We start from the raw sequence: 27,848 nt of genomic DNA on the forward strand, positions 1-27,848 counted from the left end.
GTCACCATTATTCCCTATTTGAAAATATCAGTCTATAGTTAATAGCTCCATGTAGCAGGTTACCCCATCCAGGTACATTAAAAAAAAAAAAAAAAAAAAAAAAAAATATATATATATATATATATATATATATATATATATATATATATATATATTATTGATTTTTTTACAGAGAGGAAGGGAGAGGGACAGAGAGCTAGAAACATCGATGACAGAGAAACATTGACCAGCTGCCCCCTGCACAACCCCCACCGGGGATGTGCCCAAAACCAATGTACATGCCCTTGACCAGAATCGAACCTGGGACCCCTCAGTCCGCAGACCCACACTCTATCCACTGAGCCAAACTGGTTTTGGCACTCTTGATACATTTTCTATCAGGTTTGCTCTGGAAGGTGTACCAGGAAGTTGCCATGCTCTGAGCCAGACATGCTGCAGGAACTTTCTCAAGACATTTTTTTTTTTTTTTAATGGTTGAGATAGGTGTTTGGTTACACATACTTTTAAAAAGTTCAGGCTAAAATGTCTGTGGCCAGGCTCCATGGTGATGGTTGGGTTGGCCAAGAGCGTGGGGCTTTAGGGCCTTTACTGGTTCCAATTTTATCCATTTTGCCTGCTATGATTTCATGTGAGAAGGAAGAGGAGGTGCCCGAGTGTTTGCTGGGCTGAAAGATTGAAAGCCAGCCACTTGTGGCCTGGAATGGCCTCTGTCTATGGGAAGCATATTTTATGTTGAGGAAACCTCCCTTGTGATTCTGTTAGGCCCTTCTCCTGCCTCCCCATCTTTGGGAAGAGACCACTGGCCTTGAACCTGGAGCTTGCATTTCCAGTTAAGCCACCCTGAGGAGAATCATGGCCCTCACCACACTGTGCCTGCTATTTCCTAACTTTCACGCCAAGATGGGGGTCCATGGCTCTTCCTGCACGCGGCTCTTACTTCACAAAATAACATCAGTCTCTAGTTACTGTGGGACTGAAGCATCTAGATCTTCACCTGAGCCGCAGCTGGTTGGTGGCAGATGCTAACCTCACTCAGTTGCCACTCGGTCATGGGTCTATAATTTGGAGAGGATGAGAAGCACCCCTGTAAGACAAATGGAGAGCTACACCGTCCAACTTTGGGACCATCAGCTATAGGGTTGATGAAGGTAATGAAGTGAACAAGGCTTGGAGCCCGCCATTTGGAACCATTTCTGAACAGGTTCCAGAGTGATTAATTCAGCTTGCACTTAACCCACCATTGCACTAGGGGGCGCTGGGACCACTTCCTGGATTGAAGTGGGTTAACAAGAAGAAATGGGACTTCCTTACGGCGAAGGCCATCTTCTACTTGGGCCCTGGATATCATCCCCTCCCATCTTCTCAGAGGTGTATTTCTTAATTTCCAAATATACGGAGGTTTTCTAGTTAGTAGTCAATAGAATAAGTGAACCAAGTTTAAGAACAAACAAACATGAATATATAGACGATTTAATGCCTTCCCAGTGCATTGAACCTTCTTTTAAAAGTCATTGTGCTTTGTATTAATAAGTAGAGGACCAGTACATGAATTCGAGCAGGGATACAATCTGGCCATTCTGCCCCCATGGGAGCCCATCTGGCTGGACTGTTGCGGGGGGGATGATATGGCAGTTGGCTGGCCAGCCCCGCTCCCAATCAGGGTGTTGGGGGCCAATCAGGAGCTGATCAGGTTGGTTGGCTGTTGCAGTGCACAACATAGCCACCAGTCGTTCTGGACCGTTCTGGTCACTGGGCTTTTAGATAGATAGATAAGAACTATGTATTTTGTCTTTGCACTGTTTCTGGCACAGAGCTCCAATTTCCAAAGTGTTTAGAGCTGACAAAAGGTGTCTTTTGTTATGTTAATGAGGTGACTTTTGGACTAAAGATGGGGACTGGTTGCCAGGGAAACCAACCACATCATTGGAACTTTCAGTCCCATCCCCTGACCTCTGGGGAGAGGAGGGAGGAGGAGTGGAGCTGGAGGTGGAATCAATCACAATGGCCAATGATTTAATCAATCATGCCTATATAATGAAATCTCCTTAAAAACCTAAAAGGATGGGCGGGGTTCAGAGAGCATCTGAGTTGGTGAGCGCAGGAAGATGGTGGGAGAGCAGCAAGCCTGGAAAAGGCATGGCACCTGTGTGGCTCCTCCCCATACCTTGCCCTATGTAGGACTTGCACCTGGCTGTTCCTGAGTTATTTCCTTTTATAATAAGCTAGAGACCTAGTGCATGAAAATTCATACACTGGAGGGGGGGGTGTTCCTCAGTCTGGCCGGCCCCCTCTCATAGTCTGGGAGCAGGGGTGGGAGGCAACGTGGCGATCAGGGCAAGGTGACTCTCCATCACACCTCTGCTGCTGCTGCCACTGCCAACAGCGCAAGTCTTGGCTGGCCCTGGTTACCTGAGCCTCGGGCAGCCCTGGGTGGCTGGGCAGCCGCCATCCGAGGCTTGCCTGTGCATTGGGTTGGCCCTGGGCTGCCCCAGTGGGGCTGAAGAGACTGGGCGCCACCATCTTGTGGCTGCAGGTGCCGCCATCTTTGAGGGTTGGACAGTCAATTAGCATATTCCCTCCTTATTGGCTGTGGGCGTTGCCATCTTTACAATGGTGTGAGGGTCAATTAGAATATTCCCTCTTTATTAGATAGGATTGGTAATCTAGTGAGTAATCGGGTTTCCTGACTTTTATGAATCTTTCTAGCAGATTAAGGGATTGTGGGAATGTCTGATTTATAGCCAGCTGGTCAGAAGTAGAGGTAACAACCTGAACTTGTGATTGGCATCCTGAGATGGAGGGGATTGTTGGAACTTCTAATTTGTAGCAGTTGGCCAGAAGCACAGATAACTTGACTTGTTACTGGCATCTGAAGTGGAGGGCAGTCCTGTGGGATTGAGCTCTTTACCTGTGGAATCTGATTCTATCTCCAGAAAGATAGTGTCAGAATTGAACTGAATCTCAGACACCCTCCTGGTGTCTGGGATTGCTTGTTGGTGAGAAAAAGCTTTGCCTCCTCCACATCCAGTGTTGGAATTGGATCCAGGAACTCTTTTCACCCTTTTTATCTCTATTAATGCTTTTTGCCACAACATTTACTTTGCTTGATATTATTACTATAGCGATACTACTTTTCTTTTGCTTAGTTTTGAATGCTATATCTTGTCCCATCATTTCTTTTAACTTTTCTAAGTCCTTATTATGTTTTATGAAAGAGACATCTAGAAAATGCCTTAAGAAAGTTGTCATTTTTTCGTTGTGAAGGGACTGAAGTTCATGTTGATGAAAACATATTGGCAGCTGCAGCGGCTGGCAGTGGCAGCAGCAGTGGGGTGATGGGGGACACCTTCCCCTGATCAGCCTGGTTGCCTCCCGAAGAGGGAGGCCAAAATGAGGCTCCCCTGTGGGGAGTGGGCCTAAGTCATCAGAAGGACATGAATTCTGAGGGTTCCTGGACTGTGAGAGGGGCAGGTACAGTCCAGGAACCCTCAGGGGACGAATTTCATGCACTGGGCCTATAATTTTAGAATAACATTTAATTATTTAGAAAAAAACATTTGCCACATAATACAAACATAAATAGCGGGATATAAAACTATGTACTCAATATGTTCCAGTTTTATGATGCACACACATATACAAAGAGAAAAGTTTGTAAAGCATCCTACCCAATGTTCGTAGTGGTTATATCTAGAATATACAATCTGAGATGATTTTCATTTTCTTCTTTACACTTTTTTTATGCCCTTCAAATTATCTAGAATGAATCTATATTATTCTTAAAATCAATAAATAAAATGAAGTTAATACATTTTTTAAAAGAATATTTCACAGGAAAGCAATATAAATTACATTTTACACTCTATCTGGTTGGAGAAACATTTCAATGTCAGGGAATCTTCTTTTCTATTAAAAAGAAATCTTAAGTATAAGTCGTATATCATGCAGAGAACTACTATTGAGAACCTTTGCTTTGGGTGTCCAAGATGTACAATAGAATGTACAGACACACCCAGGAATGTTCAAGACCTAGAGAAGATTAGAAATATGACACAGAAAAAACACATAGCATCGCAGTGTTGGAATGTGACTAGAGGCCATCTGCCCCAATCCTTAAGCTAGTAAGAATGCTCTTCTGCACAGAAAGTCATGTTAAAAGAGTTTGGTATGGCTGCATTTGACCTCTCTGCCTCTCAAGGTTGTTGCTTGGATTCTGCTAAAAGACCTCAAGTCTTCCTTCCTTAAGGCAGACAGATCCACTGTGGGGTAGCTGTAGCTGTTAGAGAAGTTAGTTACTAGCATCAAACAGGTAAGGGCATTTTAAGGTGAAGTTAATAAACAGTGGAAGGGGAGGATCTGTTCAGCTCCAGGACTCTGTGATTGGCAATCTCTGGCTCCTTTCAATGTCCACTCTTACTGTTTGGGCAAAATATTTCTGTTGGCACAACAGTGCTTGTGGTCAGATTTATTTTTTGTTTGATAAACAGAGATGTGCATTCTCAAAAGAGTAATTTTAAGCTAAGGTTTTTGGGAGATGAGCTGCATGCTTGTGGTCAGCAATCAGCCAATTATTTTTCCAGTTTTGTCCACATGAAACGAAAAAAGACCAGGGAACCAAGTCAGAGATTGTTGGTCCTCTCTTCCCAACACCAGCTTCTTTCTCACAGTGCCTTTCTGGCCACTTCTTTAACTTTCCTTCACCCTCTGTCTCTCTTTCCCTCATCTCTCATGTCCAGGCTGCCCGTAGCTCCTTGGGGGTCAACACACTCACCCTGAGTCAGGAATTCTGGATTCTAGTTTTCTGTTGTCACTTCCTGTGTGACCTTGGGGGAAGTCAGATAACCTTGGTGATGATGCCAACTGAGACATGGCAGGGGCTCTCTGGGAGGGGGACACACGGGGAAAAATCTAGGGAGAAGCTGCCTTCAATTCTTCTATTTTTTTTTTTTTTTGAGGGGAAAATTCCTTATTGAGAAATAGGTTACAGTAAAATAATAAAGTGATGGTTTGGGGGGAATAAAAACTCAGTCTTAGTGTCTCTCGACCCTGCCTCTAGCTCTTGGCTTCTGCCTTCATACGAGTGTCTTTGGATGATGAGGCCTTGGTGGACATGCCAGCCCTTGGGGACCTCTGTCTTCCTGGGCAGTGGTCCAGGTACCATCTTGGAATCACTGTCCTTAGGAGCAGCAGCAGCTTTGGCTTTCGACCCTTTCCTGACACCCTGGGCATTGGGCTCTTTAAGGACCTTGTTCCCCGCCTTCTTTTTGGCTGGGGACGTCACACCGTTTTCACCCTTTGGTGACTGTGAGTTTTGAACTCTTTTGAGTCCCAGCTTTGGTTTTCCTGTGGGCCTTGGCACCTGGGCTGTCCTTTTGGCCTTTAACCTTTGACTTCCCATGTGGCCTTGTCTGGCTGTTGGGGGGCCTTCCTGGCCTTGCCCACTCTTGCCTTTTCGCCCTTAGTCTGGCCACCTTTCTTGGGGCCCTTCTCCTTGGCCTCACCTGGTCTCCCGGGAGGCCGACCCGGTGGCTGTGTTCCAGGGCTGTGTGTGTGTGTGTGTGTGTGTGTGTGTGTGAACTAATTTGAAGCTGGCCTCCCTAGCCCTGGAGTTGATGGGCCTGATGAGGAGACTGCACTGCATGCCAGTGTCCAGGGCCCAGCCCAGCAGGTACTTGATCCGGAAAGTGTCCACCTTCTGCAGGATGTACACCTTGATGGCCATCACCGAGGTGCCCTGGCGCTGCTCTCCCACCTGCAATGCCTCCAGCACCGTGCTCAGCATGGGTGGGTTGTGGCATGGTGGTAGTACAACATGAAGGCGAGGACCATCCAGAGGTGGATGTTCATGGAGGTTAGTGAGGCCGAGGAGATCAAGGTGTCATTGGAGGCCAAGCTCCCAGGAGCCATTATACAAGCTGACACAGATGCAGAAGTCAACCTTCAATTCTTTGGGGAAGACCTTTGTCTGGGTCCTAGGAATCCCACAGAAAGGGATGTTAAGTCCTCTGTGAAACCATGAAAAGACCCTCAGAGCCAGGAACCCTGTGTCCTGTTTCTAGCTCTGAACTAATTGGCTGAATCACCAAAGGTAAATCCCTTCACCTCCCTGGGGTTGTTTCTGCATCTCTACAGTGCAGGGATTGGGCCCTGGCCAGGTAGCTCAGTTGGTTAGAGCATCGTCCGATATACCCATAACGTGGGTTTGATGCCTGGTCAGGGCACATATAAGAAGCAACCAGTGAGTGCATAAAAAACCGGAACAACAAATCAATGTTTCTCTCCCTTCCTTCCTCTCTCACTCTAAAATCAATCAATAAAATTAAAAATAAATCAATAAAGGGTTGGATTAGATGATCTCAAAGTTTTCTTCTAATTATAGAATTCTATGCCTGTGTGCTCAGTACATTATGTTAAAATGAGAAAGAAGAGATACATACAAATAAAGTATTTCCTTACATATAGAAAGTAGGAGCAGAAATTGTGCTAAAAAGGAATTCCCTAGTAGAGTCCGGAATTAATATTATTATAGAAAAGGCAAGGAAGTGGGAGATGCTCCCAAGTGAAAAACGGTGACAAACTGGGAGGCATCCTGTTTGCATCCTGTTGGCTTCACAGGGAAACTTTATTTTCCTCAGTCTCGCTCCCAGTTGGACTGTCCCCAATGACGACAGGGACAAAAGGGACATAAAGTGTCTCTGCTCTGGAGAGGAGATAAACAGAGAGACAAGACCAAGACATGCGGGGGTGGGGGAGAGGGAAGCTGCAGGGCTCGGCCTTGGGGCGTCTTCTCCTAAGGAATGAGGTGGCCATGTGCTGGGCAGGAGGTGGTGGGACGGATGGAGACTAGAGGAGGATGCGGCTCTCAGGGAGAGCCACGGGAAGGCTTCCTCTCGGCGCACCATCTAGAGGACAGGAAGTTGTAGAACCACATTGAGGACCAAGCTGATGTCCAATGGCACCAGAATGCACTGCGAGTCCTCCCTGGAGAAGACCAGTGGCCAGAAGGGAGTGGGGATGGACACGGCAGGGGGTGATGCTGGTTCCAGTGTGGTGATACTGACTATTGACCTCAGTGAGCTGATAACGTGAACTCTTGAACGTTACTGCTGACGCATTACATCTAATTGTGTGTGTGTGTGTGTGTGTGTGTGTGTGTGTGTGTGTCTGTGTGAAGTTGATTAGCAACCTCAAACCATTCTCTTGCCGCCTGCAGCACTTTCTCTATTAGAGAACATGGGGAAGAATCATGGATGGGGAGCTCCGTGCCTGGCCAATGGTGGGAGAGGCTGGGTAAGTGGGTAGTAAAATCAGTTATTTGAATGAAGGTGATCTGGCTGGAATTCGGTTCAGAAAAACTAGACTCTCTCTTTAGGATACCTGATTGTTACTTCTGCGGTTAGATTATTACTTTTGGATTACATTCCTTGCGGGCATGTTGGCTGGCTCTCCCCTCAGCCCCTTTAATTTTTTAAGCTATGCTGATCTCCTGTAAATTGATCTTGTGCAGCTGGACCTGTTATGCACAGTATTGTCTTAATCCCGGTGCAGGGGAGGAGGACAAAGGAGGCCTTTTGTTAACAGGAATGCCCCGTTGGAAGGGGTGTAAGTGGAGTGCTTATCTCCTCAGTCCACAGGAGCCACATTGTAGTAAGTCCTCAAGCCACAGAAGTGGCTCTAAGGCGTGCATGGGCCTGTGTGGTGGCTGCAGCTGGCACTGTGCCCCAGACTTATCTAAAGAATGGGAAGAGTGGTGTTAAACACTAAATGGCAAAAACAGCGTTCTCTTGGGTAATATAGGGGATTGATTCTGCTCTAAGCAGATAGTTTCTCCCAAGCCTAATGCCAGATTTGTGGTGTTCCCTACAAAGTAGTGAACTGTGGATTTTTGAGAATCTACAAATATATGTATTTAATGATTATTAAAGAATGACTTACTTAAAAAAAAAAAAAAGTAAGGGACACCATAATTAGAGAAATGTGGGTGTACTGTCTCGCTTTGGGTAAGTCATTGCTGTAAAATGTTGCATATAAAATTCTCAGGAAACTTCTGGAGAAACTGAAAAGATATCTTTGTATTGCTCAAGGTGATTGTCTTAAATGGCCACCCCAGGAAGGAAATGGCCATCATTTTCTAGACGCGATGTGCACTGTCTCTTCCTTTGAAAAAATGACACCCTCCTGTGATGCTTCATTTTATCACCAGCTGCTGCCCTGCTCCATCCTTCCCAATCTCCTCTCCACCAGCCACTGGCCTCCCAATTCCAGCCCTGGCTTGGGATTCTGCCCCTTTCATTTCTCTGAAATCTGTCCTTGGAGTCACCAATCTGCTCCATTTTGAGTTAAGTTTTGAAGAAGGTGTGAGGTTTAGGTTTCAGTTCAATTTCTGGCCTGTGGCGGTCCCATGACTATTATAGCACTATGTGTTGAAAAGACTAGTGTTTCTCCCCATACATTGCTCCCTCACCTTTATAAAAAACCAGTTGCTGAGAGTTGTGTGGGGCTATTTCTGGCTTCTCTATTATCTTACATTACTTATATGTCTGCCTTTCCGCCAATGCCTCGAATTTGATTACTGCCTTGAAGTTCGGCAGAGTGGTTTCTCCCACTTTATTCTTCCATTCGCGAGGCCTCTGCTGACTCTCAGACACTGGCCCAAAGGAACAGAGGGGCCTGGTTACCGCTCCCCACAGGACCTCTGCACCCCGATGAGGGGGTGGCCTCATCACCAATGAGCAATCGTTAAGGTTCTGATTATGTCCTTCGGATATAATCAGGTTAATGAGGGGTGCCTTATTCCCACAGGTGGGGCTGGAATTAGGGTCACCACTGTGATGTCAAACTTCTCTGACCCCACACTGGGTGAGGGTAGACATTTAGGCTCTCTACTTGGGCTTTGCTGGCATTGGTAGTGTGAGACCACAGATTTTCCCTGTGATCTTTGGCTGTATGAGAGGGCTCACCATCTGAAAGTCATCTTTTTTGCTGAGCTGCCCTGATTCTCTTCCTTTGGCTAGAGAAAGTAGACTTTCTTTGGAACTTTTTTGTCTGCATCTCTTGGTGGCTTCTGAAGTGCCGAGTTGAGACTATATGAGGCAACAGCAAAAAAAAAAAACAAAACAAAAATGAGACAAACCCAGAGACATTTCTTGACCCTGAGGTCCTTGGAAGTTCTGTCTTCTCTCCACCTTTTAGATTTAATAAATGTTCTATGTAAAATGTTTATGGTTTTTAGTATTTCTTCTTGGGAAGAAAAAGGATTTGTACTCCATCTTTCCAGAAGCAGAAGTCAAAGTAACTTTTTTAATCAATCCTCACCGAGGGATATTTTTTCCATTGAGTTTTAGAGAGAGTGGAAAGGAGGAGGAGAGACAGAGAGAAACATCGATGTGAGAGAGACACATTGATTGGTTGTCTCCTGCATGTGCCCTACCAGCAACTGGTACGTGTCCTTGACCAGAATTGAACATGAGACCCTTCAGTCCAGGGGCTGACACTCTATCCACTGAGCCAAACCTGCCAGGGCCAAAATAATTTTTTTTGAAAGTGAATTGAGCAATGCCACTTCCCTGCGTCAACTTTAGCAAGGACTTCCCAGTATTAGAATAAAATCCAGGCTTCTTACTGGCCCATTGGGGCCTCACATGGCTTGGCCCCGCCTATTCCGACGCACCTCACACCACCTCCCCGCCCCTCCATGCCCCAGCCACACCGGCCTCCTCTCTGCTTCTGAGGCAGGTTGCTTCTCACACCACGAGACACTGTCCTGCAATGGTTGTGAGCAAGGACTCTGGTGTGACTGTGTGGCCTTGGGTAAGTCTCTTAGCCTCTTTGTGCCTCTGTTTCTTCATGTGCAACATGAGATTGAGAACCACCAACCTCATACAGTTTTTGAGAAGATTCAATGGGTTAATACATGTAAAATCCTTAAATGTATTCTGAAGTCACGAGAACAATGCCCGGCCCATGGGAGAGGCCCATAGATAAGCGCTAAAGTGAGGACGTCACTGGCCTGCTTTTGCTCTGCTGTTCCAGCTGCCCGGAGTACCCTTCCCAGGGCTTCCTTTTCACAGGACTGGCTCATTTTAATCCTCTGAGCCTCAGTTCAAATGCTACCTCTGAGAGAAGCCTTCCCTGACCACTTACCTGATGTAGCTTCCATTTCTCTAAAGCCTATCTTTCTACCATTGCATTTTTTATGACCTGCAGTATCTGGCTACGTGATTCCTTGTCTACTTGTTTTTCCCCTTCCAGGTGGACATAAGCTTCCTGAGAGGAGGGAGACTTCTCTCTATTTACTGCCTTGTCCTCAGAGCCCAGACACAGGGCACAGGCTCTTGATACCGATTGAACACATGAAAGAATTCAGGTTGTTTACCATGACACACTTATTGCAAACAGTGCTACCATAGACGTTATTGGAGTTAAAATTTGGTTTACATTTTTAAAAAAATATATATTTTATTGATTTTTTTTTTACAGAGAGGAAGGAAGAGGGAGAGTTAGAAACATCAATCACCTGCCTCCCGCACATCCCCCAATGGGGATGTGACTGCAACCAAGGTACATGACCTTGATGGGAATCGAACCTGGGACCCTTGAGTCCGCAGCCCAATGCTATATCCACTGAGCCAAATCCACCAGGTCTTGGTTTACATTTTTAACATGCTTTTATTTTTTTAGGACAAACTTTCTCAAATGGAAATGCAAATTTCCTTTCAGAGAGGTGTGCTCATTTGTAGTCCTGCCAAGGCCGCTGGAGTGTGCTGGCCATTTGCACCTTCAACTTGGGGTTTTAGGAGAGAAAAAAAGCAAACTTGAACCTCTCCTGCCAGCCATGTAGCTCAGTGGTTGGGCGTTGACCCATGAACCAGGAGGCCATGGGTTCAATTCTTGGTCAGGGCACATGCCCAGTTTGTGGGCTCGATCCCCAGTAGGGGGCATGCAGGAGGCAGTTGATGGATGATTCTCATCATTGATGTTTCTATCTCTCCCTCCCTTTCCCTTCCTCTTTCTGAAATAAATAAAAGCATATATATTTTTTAAAAAGACCCTTGATTTATAAAAAATAATAATAACCTCTCCTTTATGCTTCCACCTCCTAAACAAACATCTAAGATCTTATATATTTTGCGATAGGACACTGAGGCTTGGTGGTTAAGTAGCTTCGCCAAGGTCACCTGTGGTCAACAGCAGAGTTGGGATCCTGATTCGGGCAGTTTGGCCCTGGGCTCTGCTCTTGCCTGTCAAGATGTGCTTTTTTTTCTCTGTGTGTTCCTCCGTGATTCCTGGCACGGGACATTTGAGGACGAAGGCGGCCAGGCTGGAGGAAGACGCAGCAAACCCCCTGGGTGAAGAGCTGCAAGAGAGGTGGGCAGGGGGAGGGTCAAGCAGAGGGTGGCACTAGCTGGGGCTCCTGCCCCAGAGCTCACCTGCCATTGTGTGTCCTTCTGCATTCCCAGTTCTAACCGCCCTGCTCCGCTCTGCCCTCCTGGGCTCAGCCTCTGGAACTTTGCCTAGGTGAGTGTGAACTTTTGAGTGGATCTGCTCTGCGGGGATGGGTGAGTGCCGACAAGTTCTGCTGCTGCTTTTTTTTTTTTTTATTATTGATTTTTTTTTTTTTTTCTTTGAGAGAGAGAGAAAGAGAGAGAGATGAACATTGATTTGTTGTTCTACTTGTTATGCATTCATTGGTTGACTCTTGTATGTGCCCTGACTGGGGATGGAGCTGCAATCTTGATGTTCTAACCCTGTGGTCAGCAAACTGCGGCTCACAAGCCACATCCGGCTCTTTGGCCCCTTGAGTGTGGCTCTTCCACAAAATACCACGGCCTGGGCGAGTCTATTTTGAAGAAGTGGTGTTAGAAGAAGTTTAAGTTAAAAAAATTTGGCTCTCAAAAGAAATTTCAATTGTTGTACTGTTGATATTTGGTTCTGTTGACTAATGAGTTTGCCGACCACTGCTAACCAATTGAACTATCCAGCCAGGACAAGATCCGCTTCTTAAGAAACCCAAACAGGACTTTTCCTGCAAGGCATGGGTACAGGCCGCCTGCTCCCTCAGAGGCCCCAGCCTCCCCTGCCCCACGTTCAAAATCCCGCATTTGAGCTGATGGTTCCCAAATGCTCTCCCCTTGCTCTTCCCTGCTGTCTATAGGCTCAAGTTTGATTTCTCACCCTGTGTTTTCAAAGCAATGGTTCTAATTTGTTGACATAAGGATCACTTCAGGGGCTTATTGAAAAGGCAGATCTCAGATAAGCTGGGAAATTTGATCACCGATGGGATATTTGATATTAAGGACTTATTGTAGAATAAGGTGTGACCCTGGTATTATATATATAGTTGTCCCTTGAGCAACATGGGTTTGAACTACATGGACCCATTTATACATAGGCTTTTTTAGTAAATATGTACAATACTGTAAATGTATTTCCCCTTCCTTATGTTTTTTTCCTGAGGATATTTTTTCATTGATTTCTAGAAAGAGTGGAAGGAAGGTTGGGGGGGGGGGGGGGAGAGAGAGACACCAATGAGAGAGAGACACATCGATTGGTTGCCTCCTGCATGTACCCCTATTGGGGCTGGTGAACTTGCAACCAAGGTACCTGTCTGTAGGAATCTCTTTCACATCCCTCGTGGAAAGAGTTCCAATTCAGGGTTCGGGTTCTGGAGAAGGGCCGCACACAAATGAAAGGACTTGAGACTTGAAGAAATTCAACTTGGCGTAATGGGGGGCCAGACGGTAGTCAGACTCTAGTGGGAGAACTACTCCTGCTCTGGCCCTGCCATCCCTTTTATTGAGGCTCTGGGGAAAACATCTTAGGCAACATAAACAGAAATTTACATGTAGCCCTTAGGCAGGAAATAACAGAAACTTACAGGGGACAAACAAGGTGGAGGCTCTTTCAGCTAACAATGTCTCAACTAAAGGGTGAGTGGTTAGAGCAATTAAGGTTGTTGACCAGCCTTCCTGGCTTCCTGTCAGCATCTCTTTTTAGTGAAACTGGTTTGTTTTCCAGCACCTGTCCTTGACTGGAATCGCACATTCAACCCTTTAGTCTGTGAGCCAACACTCTTAACCATAGAGCCAAAGAGGCCAGTGCTGATTTTCTTTTTTTAAAACTATTGATTTTAGGCTAGGTTGGTTCGGCTCAGTAGATAGAGTTTGGCTTGCAGATCAAAGGGTCCCGGGTTCGATTCCAGTGAAGGGCACATATCTCGATTACAGGCTCCTCTCCAGCCCCGGCCCTGGTCAGGGCTCATGCAGGAGGCAACTAATCAATATATTTCTCTCACATCAATGTTTCTCTCTGTCTTTCCTTCTCTCTCCCACTCTCCCTCAAAACCAATGGGAAAATATCCTCAAGTGAGGATTAGCAACAACAGCAAAAATTATTTATTGATTTTAGAGAGAGGAAATAGCATTTTATTTATTTATTTTTTTTTAACATAATGAAAATATATTTACTTTCTTTTTACATTCAATATTATTTTGTATTAGTTTCAGGTGTAAAGTTAAAACATTTTCTTTTCTCTAACTTACTTTATTGTAAGATTATAATGTATGATATATGTAACACAAAATATGCATTAATCAACTGTTTGTGTTATTGCTAAGGCTTCAGGTCAACAGTTCTGGGGGAGTTTAAAATTGTATGCCCATTGTCAATTACAGGGGAGGGGGGGAGAAGGATGAAGGAGAGTAGGGGGAGAGGAAGAAAAGAGGGGTTAGCACCCTAACCCCTGAGTTGTGGGTTAAGTCTAAGCACATACAGAAGTGAATTAATCCTCATCTTTTAGAGATACATACTGAAATATTTTGAAAGAAATAATATGATGTGTGGGATTTGCCTTAAAATAACGGGGGACGGGTAGGAGCATATAGATGATATAAAATTGAACAACTATTGATGCTAATCGGTCTGCACATGGGGTTCCTCATACTGTTCCCTGTACTTTTGCAGATGCTTTAATTTCTCCATAATAAAAAGTAAAAAAAAAAAAAAAAAAAAGCCTCTAAACTAGGAAGCACCCCTCAGTCTGGGCTACGCTTTGCAGGTGCCCCCGGAGGGTGCGAGGGGGGATCTGTCCACTCCACCTGGAGAAACTGCTCTGCAAAGCTGGCTCATGTGAACTCCGGGGGTCCCAGCAGAGCAGCCCCTGGGCCAGGAGAAATGCATTGAACTGGCTCACCCGTCTGCTCTTCACCCTCCACCAAACCAGGGAGAAAGACAGGCTCTCCAGGAAGGTCAGCCTTACTCCCGTGTGGCCCAGGCTCTTTTCCCCTGGGTCACAAGGAAACAGAATTTTGGCCACTGGGTATTTATAAAGAGTTGTCTGTCTATTCTCCCTTCAAAGTACAGTGTTTTGGAAAATAATTGTTGATAGGCCGATGAGTGTGATTTTTTTTTCTTTCCCAAATTATTATTTTTAAAAAAATATATATTTTATTGATTTTGTACAGAGAGGAAGGAAGAGAGATAGCGAACTAGAAACATCGATGAGAGAGAGTCATCGATCAGCTGCCTCTTGCACACCCCCTACTGGGGATGTGCCCGCAACCAAGGTACATGCCCTTGACCGGAATCGAACTGGGGACCCTTCAGTCCCCAAGCCGATGCTCCATCCACTGAGCCAAACCGGTTTTGGCCCAAATTATTTTTTAAATAAACTTTTATAGTTGAAAGTGCTACACATGTCCCTCTTTTCTCCAAACAATTTTTTGTTATGTCACTGTTGCCATGAAAAGGAGTGCCTGGTGTGCTCAGTCCATCCATGGGACTGTCCTGAGGCCTCAAGAACCCTCTTCCCAAACCCTGTGCTCACTGTCCTTAGAGAAGAAGTGACTGCTTCCTGGTCAGCAGAGGACAGGTGGGGGGAGGGTTCCGGGAGGGGTGTGAGCAGGCCTGTGGGGCAGGTTTGTCCTCACCCAGGGCCGTGTTGATATAACAAGAGCTGCCTCGGGGCATTGCGGGAGCCTGGGAAGGAGAAGCACTGAGTCACTCCCTGTGCCTCTACAGGGAGGCCACCTGCGGATTCCCCAGCCAGGCGAGGCCCAGCGGCCACTGCAGCTGCAGCTCCCAGCTTAGGGGTCCGTCAAGGAAGGAAGTACCGGAGAGCTATACCCCTGCCGGCGCCAGCCCCCCGTCCAGGACCTGCTCGGGAGAAGCTGGGGTAAGAGCTGTGCTTTTTTGGTCTGCATGAAGCCAGAGTCTTCTCTTTCTGTAAAAACATTGCTTTATTTATCAGAAAGGGAAGTAAGAAGAGTTGATTCATTTTGGTGTCCAAAGGCAAAAATAGGGGACCAGACTATGCATTCTGGAGGGAGGGGAGCATATTTAGCTTTTAGTCAATAAATCGGGAAACAGGTTTTGAGCACCAGCTTTGTGGTGGAGCTAGACTAGTGAGAGTGAAAAACATACAAATTTCTAACTTCGTGGGTCTTTCTGGCTGTTGGACAATGTAGACAGTACACGTAACTGGAGAGGATTGGTGCGGGGGCTTAGCTCACAGGGAGTGTTGGTGGCGGTTGGAAAGGCGTATGGAAGAGGCGGTTCCTCACACTGAGTCGAGAGGAGTGACTGGATGAGCTGGGATGCAGGGGATATGGGATGGGGAGGAAAGGGTTGAGTTTCTAAATCCAGGGGAAGCATGGACAAAGGTCCTGAGGTAGGAGGGGGTTGTGGGGAGGTGAAGGGAGAAAGTCCTTGTGTCTGCAGAGCAGTGTGAGGAGCAATGGAACAATGGAAGGATTCCAGCAGGAGGGATGGACCCAGTGTCTCCAAACAGTAGATACTCCACATGTCGCAAAGTGATGTAAGGAAAGGGGCTGACTCCGGAAGTGAGACAGTTCTTCCAGAAGGTGGGACTTTGGGGAAAACAATGTGGTTTGGCAGCAGTAAGGCAGCCTAGAAGGTCTTTGATGGAAATGGATGCCAGATAAATATCCTTATTCCATTTAGAGATCATACAGATTTATTTCATTTCTACTGACTGTACAGGGTATTGTTGTATCAGTGTAATCATCCCCCTGTCGGTGGATATCTAGTTTAGATCCACTGATTATAATTATTACATACAATGTTATTAAAACTTCCTTGTTGGAACCTTGGGTCATGAATGTGAGGATTATAAAAATTTTAATTGAATTTATTGGGTGACATTGGTTAATAAAATTGTATTGGTTTCGGGTGTACAATTTTATAATACAATACATCATCTCTATATTGTACTGTGTGTGCACCACCCCAATTTCTAGTTTTTCAATCAGGAGTCGTTCCTGTTGGATTTCTTTTTCCCTGTTGGGTTTCATTAGCTCAACAGAAAAGTTCTCATCATGAGGTTTCCACACATTTGCTACCTCCAGTCTCTTTGTCTCCTGCAGACCAGCTGGGTCAAGATGGCGTCTGTGTTTCGAAGTGAGGAGATGTGTTTGTCACAACTATTTCTCCAGGTAGAGGCTGCATATTGCTGTGTTGCGGAGCTTGGAGAGCTTGGATTGGTTCAGTTTAAAGATGTAAGTACTGCCCTCGCTGGTTTGGCTCAGTGGATAGAGCATCAGCCTGCAGACTGAAGGGGTCCCGGGTTTGATTCTGGTCGAGGGCACATGCCCAAGTTGTGGGCTCAATCCCCAGTGCTGGGTGTGCAACAGGCAGCCGATCAATGCTTTTCTTTCATCGTTGATATTTCTATCCCCCCCTTCCCTCTGAAATAAATAAAAATTAAAACAACAACAATATAAATAAACAAACAAAGATGTAAGTACTGCATTCTTTGGAGGCCAGAGGAAGGTGGAGTGGGTGCTGACAACTCTTTCCTGCCACTTCTTGTAAGTGAACAAAGTGCAGGAAGTAGAGCCCCGAGCTGGAATAGATGGGATTCCGTGGTTTTAATCCTCAGTCTAGGATTTTCAGTAACATTGGGCAGGTGACTTGCTAACTTGACCTCTCTTCTTCCACGTGTATTTCCGCTACAGGAATGTGTTGGAGCTCTAATGCAATCACTACATGTTAGATGCATCATATTCTGTTTTATGTGTAGCAACTTCAGAGCATTGGATATATCCAATTGCACGTGGATTACCAAACCTTGTTCAGAGAATCCTTCCTGACTCGTCTGTCCCAGGACAAAGGATCCTGGAGTCCACAGTCTCCTAGAGTGGACATTCTAGGACTATTGCCTGAGTGTGCTGTTGGGTATCATTTCCAAGAGGCAGTTTAGATCCTCCTCAAGCCATTTTGAAGCCAATTTAGAATACTGGTCTCTACTCTTCTTTACTTCATCACCAAGGTCAAGATCAATACTAAGCTCCTGCATGGAAGGATTGGCTTGTTTGTGTCCCTAGTCCGTAGAACATGAGCCACTTCCACACTAACATTTCTTTTGGGCTGAGCTGAGGGTCACCAGCCCAAGGACTTGGAATTTTTTTTGATGCTCAAGATACATCACCTGGGGCTACGCAGTTTTCAAGGTCCAATCATATTCATATTCACGACTCCACTGAGGATTTGAAGGCTCGTTTGGATAATTTTTTAAAATATATTTTATTGATTTTTTACAGAGAGGAAGAGAGAAGGATAGAGAGTTAGAAACATCGATGAGAGAGAATCGTCGATCAGCTGCCTCTTGCACACCCCCTACTGGGGATGTGCCCGCAACCAAGGTACATGCCCCTGACCGGAATCGAACCCGGGACCTTTCAGTCCACAGGCCGACGCTCTATCCACTGAGCCAAACTGGTTTTGGCTCGTTTGGGTAATTGTATCTAAAGTAAGGAAACCTTAACTGTGGGAGGACTTTGCTTCTCTTAAAAGGGTAAGAAGGACAGAACTGAGGCATTTGGGGATGGAGTGTAGGAACATCAGGGTGTGTTTTGCCAGTAATATCTTTTTTAAAAAATATATATATATTATTGATTTTTTACAGAGAGGAAGGGAGAAGGATAGAGAGTTAGAAACATTGATGAGAGCCCACAACCAAGATACATGCCCTTGACTAGAATAGAACCTGTGACCCTTCAGTCCACAGGCTGACGCTCTATCCACTGAGCCAAACCGGTTAGGGCTTGCCTGTAATATCTGTCCTGTGTATGGAAATATATATTTCTAAGACAATTTTAGTGACATCCTCCAGCATTTAAAAAAATATAACAAAATAGCCAAAGGGAGAATGATGGCATCTGTTCTGCTAATGCGTGCCGTGTGGTGTTTTCCCTTTTCTAGTTAAATGTGGATGTGAACAGCTTCCAACGGAAATTTGTGAATGAAGTCAGAAGGTGTGAGTCAATGGAGAGGATCCTTCGTAAGCCAAATTTCTGCCCATTATCTAACTGAACTGGTTGGGTTGCATGCAGGTCCTATTTGTAGTGCTTTTCAAGGAGATCTGGAGGCAGGGTGGGGGAGGTTAGAGGTGCTGTAGGCAGGTCCCCGGGGCAATTCAGGTGACTGAGCGAGCCTAAAGCTTGATCCCATTTCTTAGATATGAGAATATGTAATCACCTTGGGCTCTCTCCTGGGGTTTCTTCACTCAGGTTTTCTGGAAGATGAGATAAAAAATGAGATTGAGGTTCAGTTGCTGGAGAAGTCCCCACTGACCCCGCTCCCTCGGGATATGATTACTCTGGAGGTAGGTTCTCCCCTACTTTGCCGAGGATAGTCCGGAGCTCGGAGAGCCACTGGTGGATCCATTATCCAGTGGCTGAGGGCGTGGGGTGGATATATGTATGTGGTTTCCCACTTATCAGTGTCACTTCCCCAGGAAAATTCCATGGTGCCATTTTTAGAGTCTCTGTTCCCATCCAGGAGAGAGCTTTTTCCTCTTCCAGAGAAGCCCTATGGAAGCTCACCCCACTTTGGAGAATGGTTTTCTTTGTGGGCGAAAGATTGTTGTAGGCAGCAAAGTCTTATCTAGAGAGTGTCACTGAGCAGGCCTTATGCTGTTTCCACGTCTTGGCTATTGAAAGCAATTCTGCAGTTAACAAGGGGATGCAGTTTTTTTTTTTTTTTTTTTTGAGATAATGACTTCATTTACTGTTAACAAATAACCCAGAAGTGGAATTCAGGGGGATATTTCCTTATTATGTGGTGGAAAGCAGCTGACGCATTGAGTTCAGCCTGGGCTGAGGCCTCTCAGACTGCTTTCTGAGATTGTGTGAGAGGATGGCAGTTTTCTTCAGTCAAGGACGTTATGGCTGGGGGTCCTTCCCTCTTTCTTCCCCCTCTCTGCTTCCTTGATAAAACACTGAGTCCCACCTGGCCCCGGTGGCTCAGTGATTGAGCATGACCTATAACCAGGAGCCATGGTTCAATTCCCGGTCAGGGCATATGCTGTATTCTCTCTCATCACTGATGTTTCTATCTCTTTCTCCCTCTCCCTTCCTCTATCAAATTAATAAAGATATATATTTAAAAAAAAACAAACCTCTCTAGGAGTTTCTAGCACAGATGGAGGGGGAAGCAGGGGTAAGGCAGTGGGAGAAGATGTCAAAGGATGGCAGAGCCAGATCATGGAAGACCCTGTTGAGAAATAAAAAATAAAAAAAGGCAGTTTTGAATTCTCAGAGGAAGAAGGATTCACTAAGGGAGGCAGGGAGGTAAGTGAGGTTTCACCGAGCTTTATCTCTAGCTCGATTTGTCTTTATTTTCTTGGAAGATAACTTAAAAGTCTTGACATTTTTGTAATCCTTGGTAGTAAACATGAGATATGAGACTCTCACAGAGATATAAGACTGGCAACTCCCCTAGAAAATATTTTAGGTGTTGTCATATTAAAATCTGGATATTCTGGGGAAATAGCATTTAATAAAAAAGCTACGAATAGGGTCTCGGTAAAAATCATCTCCAGTTTCAGTGTTATTACTGGTCTCCCAAGACCAGCCTGTTCACTAGCAGCTCCCCCCCCCCCCCCCCCGCCCCCCCTCTCCTTCATGTCCTCTATCACCCAGACCTGTTCTGGGGAACTGTGAGATGTCTTCTTGGCTGGTGCTTTCGCCCGATCTTGTGTTTGAGTTTTGGCAGAAGTTTGTCCTGTGGATGCTCACTTTGGAAGGGGGATTGTTCTTTTCTTTGTTTTTTGTCTTTTCACCTTCCATGCCTGTGCTTCTCTGTGCCCTTATTACACTTGCTTATCCCTGGCTTTCTAGACTCCAGCCCATAGCTGGTATTTGTTGGTGGTTGTTGTTGTTGTTGTTGGTGGTGGTGGTGGTGGTGGTGGGGGGGGGGTGACACTAGGTTTCTATTTTTTATATTTTGTTATTATTATAGTGTGTTTGAGCAGAAGGAATTCTCAACATGTAAATTCACTTCAGCTTTTCTCTTTAGTGTTTTTTTAATTATTATTCTGAAAATACTTTTCCAATGATTTTTGGAAAGAGTGGAAGGGAGAGGAGAGACACAGAGAGAAGTATCTATGTGAGAGAGACTCATCGATTGATTGCCTCCCATATGTGCCCCAACCAGGGTGATGAATTGAGCCTGCAACCGAGGTATGTGTCCTTAACTGGAATCGAACCCGGGACCCTTCATTCCGGCTAGGGCCCCTCTGTAGTGTTTTAAATGGGGAAGAGACATGTAATTTACCAAAATGCTCTGACTTCTCCATGAAGCTGCCTTTTCACTCCCCCGGTGTGTTTTTTAACCCTCCCCACAATGATGGAACGTAAGAGTGTGTGACTGTGGCTCTGGGGTTTAGCTCTACCATCACACTGAGTTAGCGACTGCATGGGCCCCTGCAAGCTCACTATGATGCCATAAATATTTCTTTTGTATTTACTTATCTGTGTGGTTGATGTATGGTAAGTGTCATAGTACTTTCTGCCTGGACTACCGTTTTTCTCATTCCTTGCAGACCGTTCTAGAGAAACTCGAAGGAGAGTTACAGGAAGCCAACCAGAACCATCAGGCGTTGAAGAAAAGCTTCCTAGAACTGACTGAACTCAAGTACCTCCTGAAGAAAACCCAGGACTTTTTTGAGGTCATTATTTGGGGACTATTTAAAGCCCTCCTTCCCATCCCTCCCCCCTCAAATTTCTATTTCGAAAGCTGGCTGGTTTGGAATATGAACAAAGCACCGTTTCTGTCCCAAGGCTAAGCCATTGATGAGCAGGGAGTGTTCTGGGCGCAATAACTGTCATGCTGGTTGAATTAAATGGCAACATACTCTGATGCTCATTAAAAAGTATGCGCCCTAAATGGCCAGGACAGACCAGATTCAAGATCAACCAATGAATGCATAAATATGTGGAACAAAAAAAATTAAAGTGTAAGTCAGAACAAAGCAGAACAGTTCGTTTGAGCAGATTCGGGATTTAGGGAAGCTTTTTGATGTGGCATGGAGCGCTCTACTTTTTGAATTCTGTTAACTATTTGTAGAAAATTAAAGCTTCCTTAGAAATAGAATAAACTTTGAGGCATGGGGTGCTTTTAAGGTTGTTTAAATACATTTCCAATGAATATATTGATCATTTAACTTTCAGACAGAGACCAACTTACCTGATGATTTCTTTACGGAAGACACCTCGGGCCTCCTGGAGTTAAGAGCTATGCCTGCGTACATGGCCGGAAAGCTGGGGTTAGTGTAACTCTGCTCTGGAAGTGATGTGGAGACGGGTCCTCCGTTGGTAGCTCAATGCCCAGCGGGGGATGGGTTTCCCTGAGTGTTTGAATGAGTGAAGAGATGAATGAATGAACAGAGAGCCGCTGGAATGAGCCCAAAGAGTGCGATGCTTGTATTGTCCCCACATAGAAAAGAAGTGGGAATAATCATTTTTAAATTTTTATTTATTTTTTAATAGATTTTGAGAGAGAGAAAGAAAGAAAAAGAAACATTTGTGTGTGTGTGTGTGTTTTTTTTGTTTCACATATTTATGCATTCATTGGTTGATCCTTTTCCACCCCCTAGAAAACAAATTTATTTATTTATTTATTATTTTAAAAAATATATATTTTATTGATTTTTTACAGAGAGGAAGAGAGAGGGATAGAGAGTTAGAAACATCGATGAGAGAGAATCATCGATCAGCTGCCTCTTGCACACCCCGCATCGGGGATGTGCCTGCAACCAAGGTACATGCCCTTGACCAGAATCGAACCCGGGATCCTTCAGTCCGCAGGGCGACGCTCTATCCACTGAGCCAAACCGGTTTCGGCTATTTATTTATTATTGTTTCAAGTTTTACATATGTCTCCTTTTCCCCCAAATGACCCCCCCACAGACACCGCTCTCACCCCCAGGGCAAGCCCCCACCACCCCAGTGTCTCATTGGTTGATTCTTTTTTTTTTTTTTTTTTTTTTTTAATATATTATATTGATTTTTTACAGAGAGGAAGGGAGAGGGATAGAAAGCTAGAAACACTGATGAGAGAGAAACATTGACCGGCTGCCTCTTGCACACCTACTGGGCATGTGCCCACAACGAATGTACATGCCCTTGACTGGAATCGAACCTGGGACCTTTCAGTCCGCAGACCGACGCTCTATCCACTGAACCAAACCTGTTTTGGCTCATTGGTTGATTCTTGTATGTGCCCTGACTACCTGTAACCTTGGCATATCAGGATGATGCTCTAACCAACCGAGCTAAGACAGAGATAATAATTTTGATGGGTTTTCTTAACTTTCCCTGGCTTTGGGACAAGGCTTGTAGGATATATTTTTCCCTTTTTTTTGTATTTTAATATATTTTATTGATTTTGTACACAGAGGAAGGGAGAGAGATAGAGAGCTAGAAACATCGATGAGAGAGAGTCATTGGTCAGCTGCCTCTTGCACACCCCCTACTGGGGATTTGCCCACAACCAAGGTACATGCCCAAACGCTCTATCCATTGAGCCAAACCAGTCTTGGCCCTTTTTTTGGATTTTAATTTCTATGTGTGTTTTTTTTTTCTTTAACTTTGAAATGTTGATTTGATATAAAATAGATTTAGACTTCGAAGTTTGAAGTGTAATTAGAAATGGGATAGTTACACAGTCAAGTCATTCACAAGCAGTGGTGATACAATGTGGGTATGCCCATCAAAATGGTGGGATTTCACACAGTGGAAAGTAAAATTGATGAATTGATCCAAGTGCTGGGTTTTACAATTCTAGTTTTTTTTAATTTTTATTCAATAGCTACCTGAGGGCCTGCTATTTGGGTAGTAAGCATTGAATTAGAAATAGAAAGAAAAGATATTTATTGAAAATGTTTGATCTGAAAGTAATACAGACCAATGTACATTAAAAATAATAGACGTGTAAAAGGTAACCATCTTAAGATTAACGTGTAAAGTTCGGGTCAGAAGTGATCTAGATGCCCGGATGATGGTAAAAATAAAGATGTATACAAATCCATGTGTATGTTTCCCTCCTAGTACATTGTAAGAATACAGAGACTATTGTTGAGCATTTTGAGCATCTACAATGCTATAATGAATGGTCGATCATATTTTTAATTGCAAATAATTGAATACACACTACTGAGATGGTTAAGAAAGCCTTACCATGTCCAAGAAAACTGGCGGTCACAGGGACTTGAGGTAAATTAGGGCAGGGACGCAGAGTGCCAGGCAGGGCTGTGTCCTCACGTCCTGCTTGGCGGGAGGTGGTCCTTCAATGGCTTCACATCCTCACGTCTCCAGGGGTCCTCTCCCGGCCCCCCACTTCCTGTTCCTCAGTAACGTGTCCTCTTCTGACTTGACCCCAGGTTCACGGCTGGCGTGATAAACAGGGAGAGGATGGCTTCCTTCGAGAGGCTGCTGTGGCGAGTTTGCCGAGGAAACATCTACTTGAAGTTCAGCGAGATGGACACGGTTCTGGAGGATCCAGTCACAGTGGGTATCTCAGGCTGCAGATAACTTCCTCCTAAATTCCCCGGAGCGCTCCCCAGAGGGCTTGTGTTCCTTCCTGCAAACACGAGTCTTTGGTTCTGTGAAGCCAATATCTAGTCCCTTGCTTTTTTCCCCCCCCTACCTTTGAAAGGTCAAGAACTGATTCTTACTAATACTGCATTTCTTCAAGAAACTTAGCTATACTAGTTTCTAGAAACTTAGCTGTACTCCTTCCACACTAGGCAGCTATGTCTTTTTTTATTGTCATGATTTTAAAAAATTGGTTTTAGAGAGAGCCGAAGGGAAAGAGAATGAGAGAGAGAAACATCAATTTGTTGGTCCACTTATTTATGCATTCATTGGCTGCTTCCTGTATGTGCCCTGACCAGAGATAGAACCTGCAGCCTTGGTGTATCGGGATGATGCTCTAATCAGTTGAGTTACCCAGCCAGGCTGTCTCTTAATCACAAAGAACTAAACTGATTTAGGTCCGTGTGCACATGAGCATAAGAATGAATGATGTGGGGCTGGTGTTGCTAAGTGGTTAGAGTGACAGTCCACAGATGGAAGTGTTGTAGGTTCGATTCCTGGTCAAGTGTGCAGGAATGGGGTGCAGGTCCAATCCCCTGAATCGTCATGCATGTGGATTTTTATTTTCTTTTGAATTGCTTCCAGAATAGGAATTCAAGGAAATCAGATTGCTGGCTTAACGGGTTGTGGACATTTTTGTGATACTGGCTGGGACCTGACAGATAATTTCTCGGGGGGAGGGGGGGGTATCGTACCTGATTCCAGTGCCCCAAGTGTATGTGACAAGATCGTTGGATTTATTGCAACTTTTCCAACAATGGGCTCCATCGTTTTACCTTGACTACCCTCCGCCCCGAATGAAATAAGAGCAAAAGAGCACCTTTCTTTGCTGGAAGCAACATTTTCATATATGCGTATGAAACACATATGCTCCCTTTCTTGGGAATTGCCAAACTTGGGCTTTTAAGATGCATCTTCGGCAGGCGGATGCGGCTTGTTTAGCCACGGCCAAAATCAGGGCTCCAGACCTTCACGGCAGGAAGGACCCGTTGCTCAAACAGCTGGATGGCCTGAAGGCGGAGCTGTCCCAGCTGCGGAGCCAAAGGCACAGGCGGCGCTGCTTCCCAGCCTCCTGAGATCCGAGCTGTCCGCAGATCTGTGGCCCGCGTTCTTACCGCCATTAACCAGACTCAGGAAGACAACCTGAGTTGTCTTCTGCAAGTGCAAGAAGCGCAAGCCCCTGGGTCTGTGGCCCGAGAAAGCACAGACCATGTGCCGCGGCTCTGCAGCAGGAAGGGAACCTGACGAAGCTCGTTCCCTCTGCGCCAGCCCACTGTCCAGGCCTGAGCATCGCGGCTTCAGAAATGCACACACTGGCTGCGGTTGCTTTGTGTTGGCAGCTGTTTCGGCTAACCTTGCTGGAGAGACGGGCTGGTGAGGCACAGGTGTCTGATGGGTTTGGGCAGGCCTGGCGTGGGGCCCTGGCAGTCCTGGCTGCAAGGATCTGTGGGGTCTCTGGCACGGTGACTTTGGGCCTGGAGCGAGGAACTGCCCTGCCTACCCTGCCTACCCTTTCTGCCCGCGCTACGCGCCCTGGGCAGGGAGAGGCAAGGGCCTGAGTTCCGAGAGCCGTGTGTGGCGATGTTATACCGGAGAGGCCCTGGGTGGTTTGATCACACAGTGGATTTGGCGTCTTGCCTCATCAGCAGCTCCAGACACCACTAACGTTGCCCATCTGGGGTGAAGGTGCAAGCATGGGCCACATCCGGGCTCCCGGCCAAAAATACGTTGTTGGGCTCCGAGGATGCAAGATTGGCCGAGGCCCGGCTTCCTGATACGCCTTCCACGCTGTCCTTGGACGCTAACGCCACGGGCCTCACCCTCAGGGTTTCAATGCACTTTCCTGTGTCGCAGTCCCAGACTTTGATCTGCACATAAACACAAGCAGGCAGGCAAAGGAAAGGTGCACTTTAATCCATGTTCTTACGGATGGACAGTGAGAGTCTGTGAGTCCCACATTAGGCATGGCTCTACCTTCGTTAAATGTCAAGCTCTTACTGGCCCCTGCAATGTCTGTGTGTGAGTTAATCCTGGCAGCGAGGCCAGCTCTTCTCGTGTTAAGCCTGGCAATATCCTGGCGACCCTCTTCGGGATGTTTCCTCGTTTATTAACACTTCTCTTTAGGGAGAGGGCTCAGAGCTGAGGACAAGCCCAGCTGCAATCCAGCTAGTGTCGCCGTTAGTGGAACTTTCTGTCCCCTTCAGACTGCACCGGCCTCCCTGCTGGCCCCGTACAGCCTGCCTCTGCGGCCTTGCCCTCAACCATAATGAATGATGGACTTGGACAAACTGGGAGAAATGGAAGCTTTTCAATTTTAAATTTATATATATTTTAAAACCTAAAAACAGAGCTTGGTGTTTTTATTACAGTGTAACCAGAAAGAAAAGCTAATTTTCTTCTCCTTGTTCTGATTTTCCAGAAAGAAGAAGTGAAGAAGAACATGTTCATCATATTTTATCAAGGAGAGCAGCTCAGGCAGAAGATCAGGAAGATCTGCGAGGGGTAAGGGGGGGAGGGCAGTGGCTCCTGCACCAGCGATGCGGGGCAGGGTGAGGCCGGAGGTGTGCAGTGCGAAACGCACCATCGGGGTCTCTGAGGTCCGCTGAGGGATTCAGAATAACTTTCCCACGTTTGACAAGAGAATGTGAAGAATGTAACTGGCCCTTCATAGCTGTGGGAATAGGAACTGAGAGGCCTGGAAGGGGCAAAATGTAAAGGTAACTGAAAGCGGACCTTTTAACCATTGCGGTTTACTCCTGCTCACAGGCAAACCCCAGGCTAAGCTGTTTCTTTCTTTTTTTTCTTTTTCTTTTTTTTAATATATTTTATTGATTTTTTTACAGAGGAAGAGAGAAGGATAGAGAGTTAGAAACATCGATGAGAGAGAAACATCGATCAGCTGCCTCTTGCACACCCCCTACTGGGGACGTGCCCATAGCCAAGGTACATGCTCTTGACCGGAATCAAACCCGGGACCCCTCAGTCCGCAGGCCAACGCTCTATCCATTGAGCCAAACCGGTTTCGGCTAAGCTGTTTCTAACGCTGCAGAATCATCTCATATCCAGCCCCTTAGAAGCAGAAGTTACTCCGTAAAGAAGGACATGAATGCATTCATAGATTTGGGGATGGGAAGAGAAAAGGGGCAAGTTAAGCTTGTAGTCTTGTTTATGTCACAGCTCACGGGCGTTATGGTTTGACAGAAGCTCACTCATTCCCATAGTATGAGCCACGTGTTGGGAACCCCTATCATGGGGTTCATGGATAGACGGCCTCTGAGAGGGTGAGTCTAGGAAAAGGTGTTGCTTCACCAACACCAGCCAACAGTGACTTAGCGGAAGAGGGTGTGCAGAATGCCTCGGAGTGGTAACCACGTGTCCCTTTGGAATGTGTTACACAGGTTCCGGGCCACCATCTACCCCTGCCCAGAGCCCGCGGCGGAGCGCAAGGAGATGCTGGCCGGCATCAACACGAGGCTGGAAGACTTAGTCACCGTGAGTGCGGGCTTCCGGCTCGTGGTCCGAGGGGCACGGCGGGGGGCTGCCTCTGCCATTGCCCAATCAGTCCTGTCCTCTGGGGTCCTCACTGGGAAGCTGGCTGGGGTGCTTGCAATGCTCTTGTAGCTCCTGGTGCAGACGATTTCATATCAAAGCTGTTTCATAGGCTCGAGGTGATGACTCTTCATGTCAGGAATAGTTTGCCTGGAGCTACAACTGACCACAGCCCAGCCTCATCTATGGTACAGCCAGCTAGCCAGTGAAGTCCAACAGCCAGCCTGACCGATTTAAAAAAAAAAAAAATATATATATATATATAGTATTGATTTTTTGCAGAGAGGAAGAGAGAGTTAGAAACATTGATGAGAGAGAATCATCTATCAGCTGCCTCCTGTACACCCCCAGCCCCCCAGGGATGTGCCCACAACCAAGGTACATGCCCTTGACAGGAATTGAACC

The 27,848-nt window shown here is 45.9% G+C and overlaps 1 protein-coding gene across 3 annotated transcripts in view; it reads left to right on the plus strand.

The window, feature by feature from the left end:
- The window catches only part of ATP6V0A4 (ATPase H+ transporting V0 subunit a4), a 62,999-nt gene that overhangs the window by 5,169 nt on the left and 29,982 nt on the right, over positions 1–27,848 (plus strand). For 2 of the 3 annotated variants that reach the window (XM_084896746.1, XM_084896747.1), the window contains exons 2-9: positions 16,383–16,514; positions 18,220–18,298; positions 18,528–18,622; positions 20,843–20,968; positions 21,471–21,565; positions 23,681–23,807; positions 26,314–26,396; positions 27,293–27,386. In XM_084896746.1, the coding sequence (XP_084752872.1) occupies positions 16,398–16,514; positions 18,220–18,298; positions 18,528–18,622; positions 20,843–20,968; positions 21,471–21,565; positions 23,681–23,807; positions 26,314–26,396; positions 27,293–27,386 (816 nt within the window). In that variant the 5' untranslated portion in view covers positions 16,383–16,397. Of the gene's footprint in view, positions 1–15,018; positions 15,173–16,382; positions 16,515–18,219; positions 18,299–18,527; positions 18,623–20,842; positions 20,969–21,470; positions 21,566–23,680; positions 23,808–26,313; positions 26,397–27,292; positions 27,387–27,848 lie in introns of all 3 variants that reach the window. The other variant, XM_084896745.1, reaches the window with a different exon arrangement.

This window comes from Pipistrellus hanaki (assembly GCF_964339955.1).
Source record: "Pipistrellus hanaki genome assembly, chromosome: 10".
Lineage (NCBI taxonomy): Eukaryota > Metazoa > Chordata > Mammalia > Chiroptera > Vespertilionidae > Pipistrellus > Pipistrellus hanaki.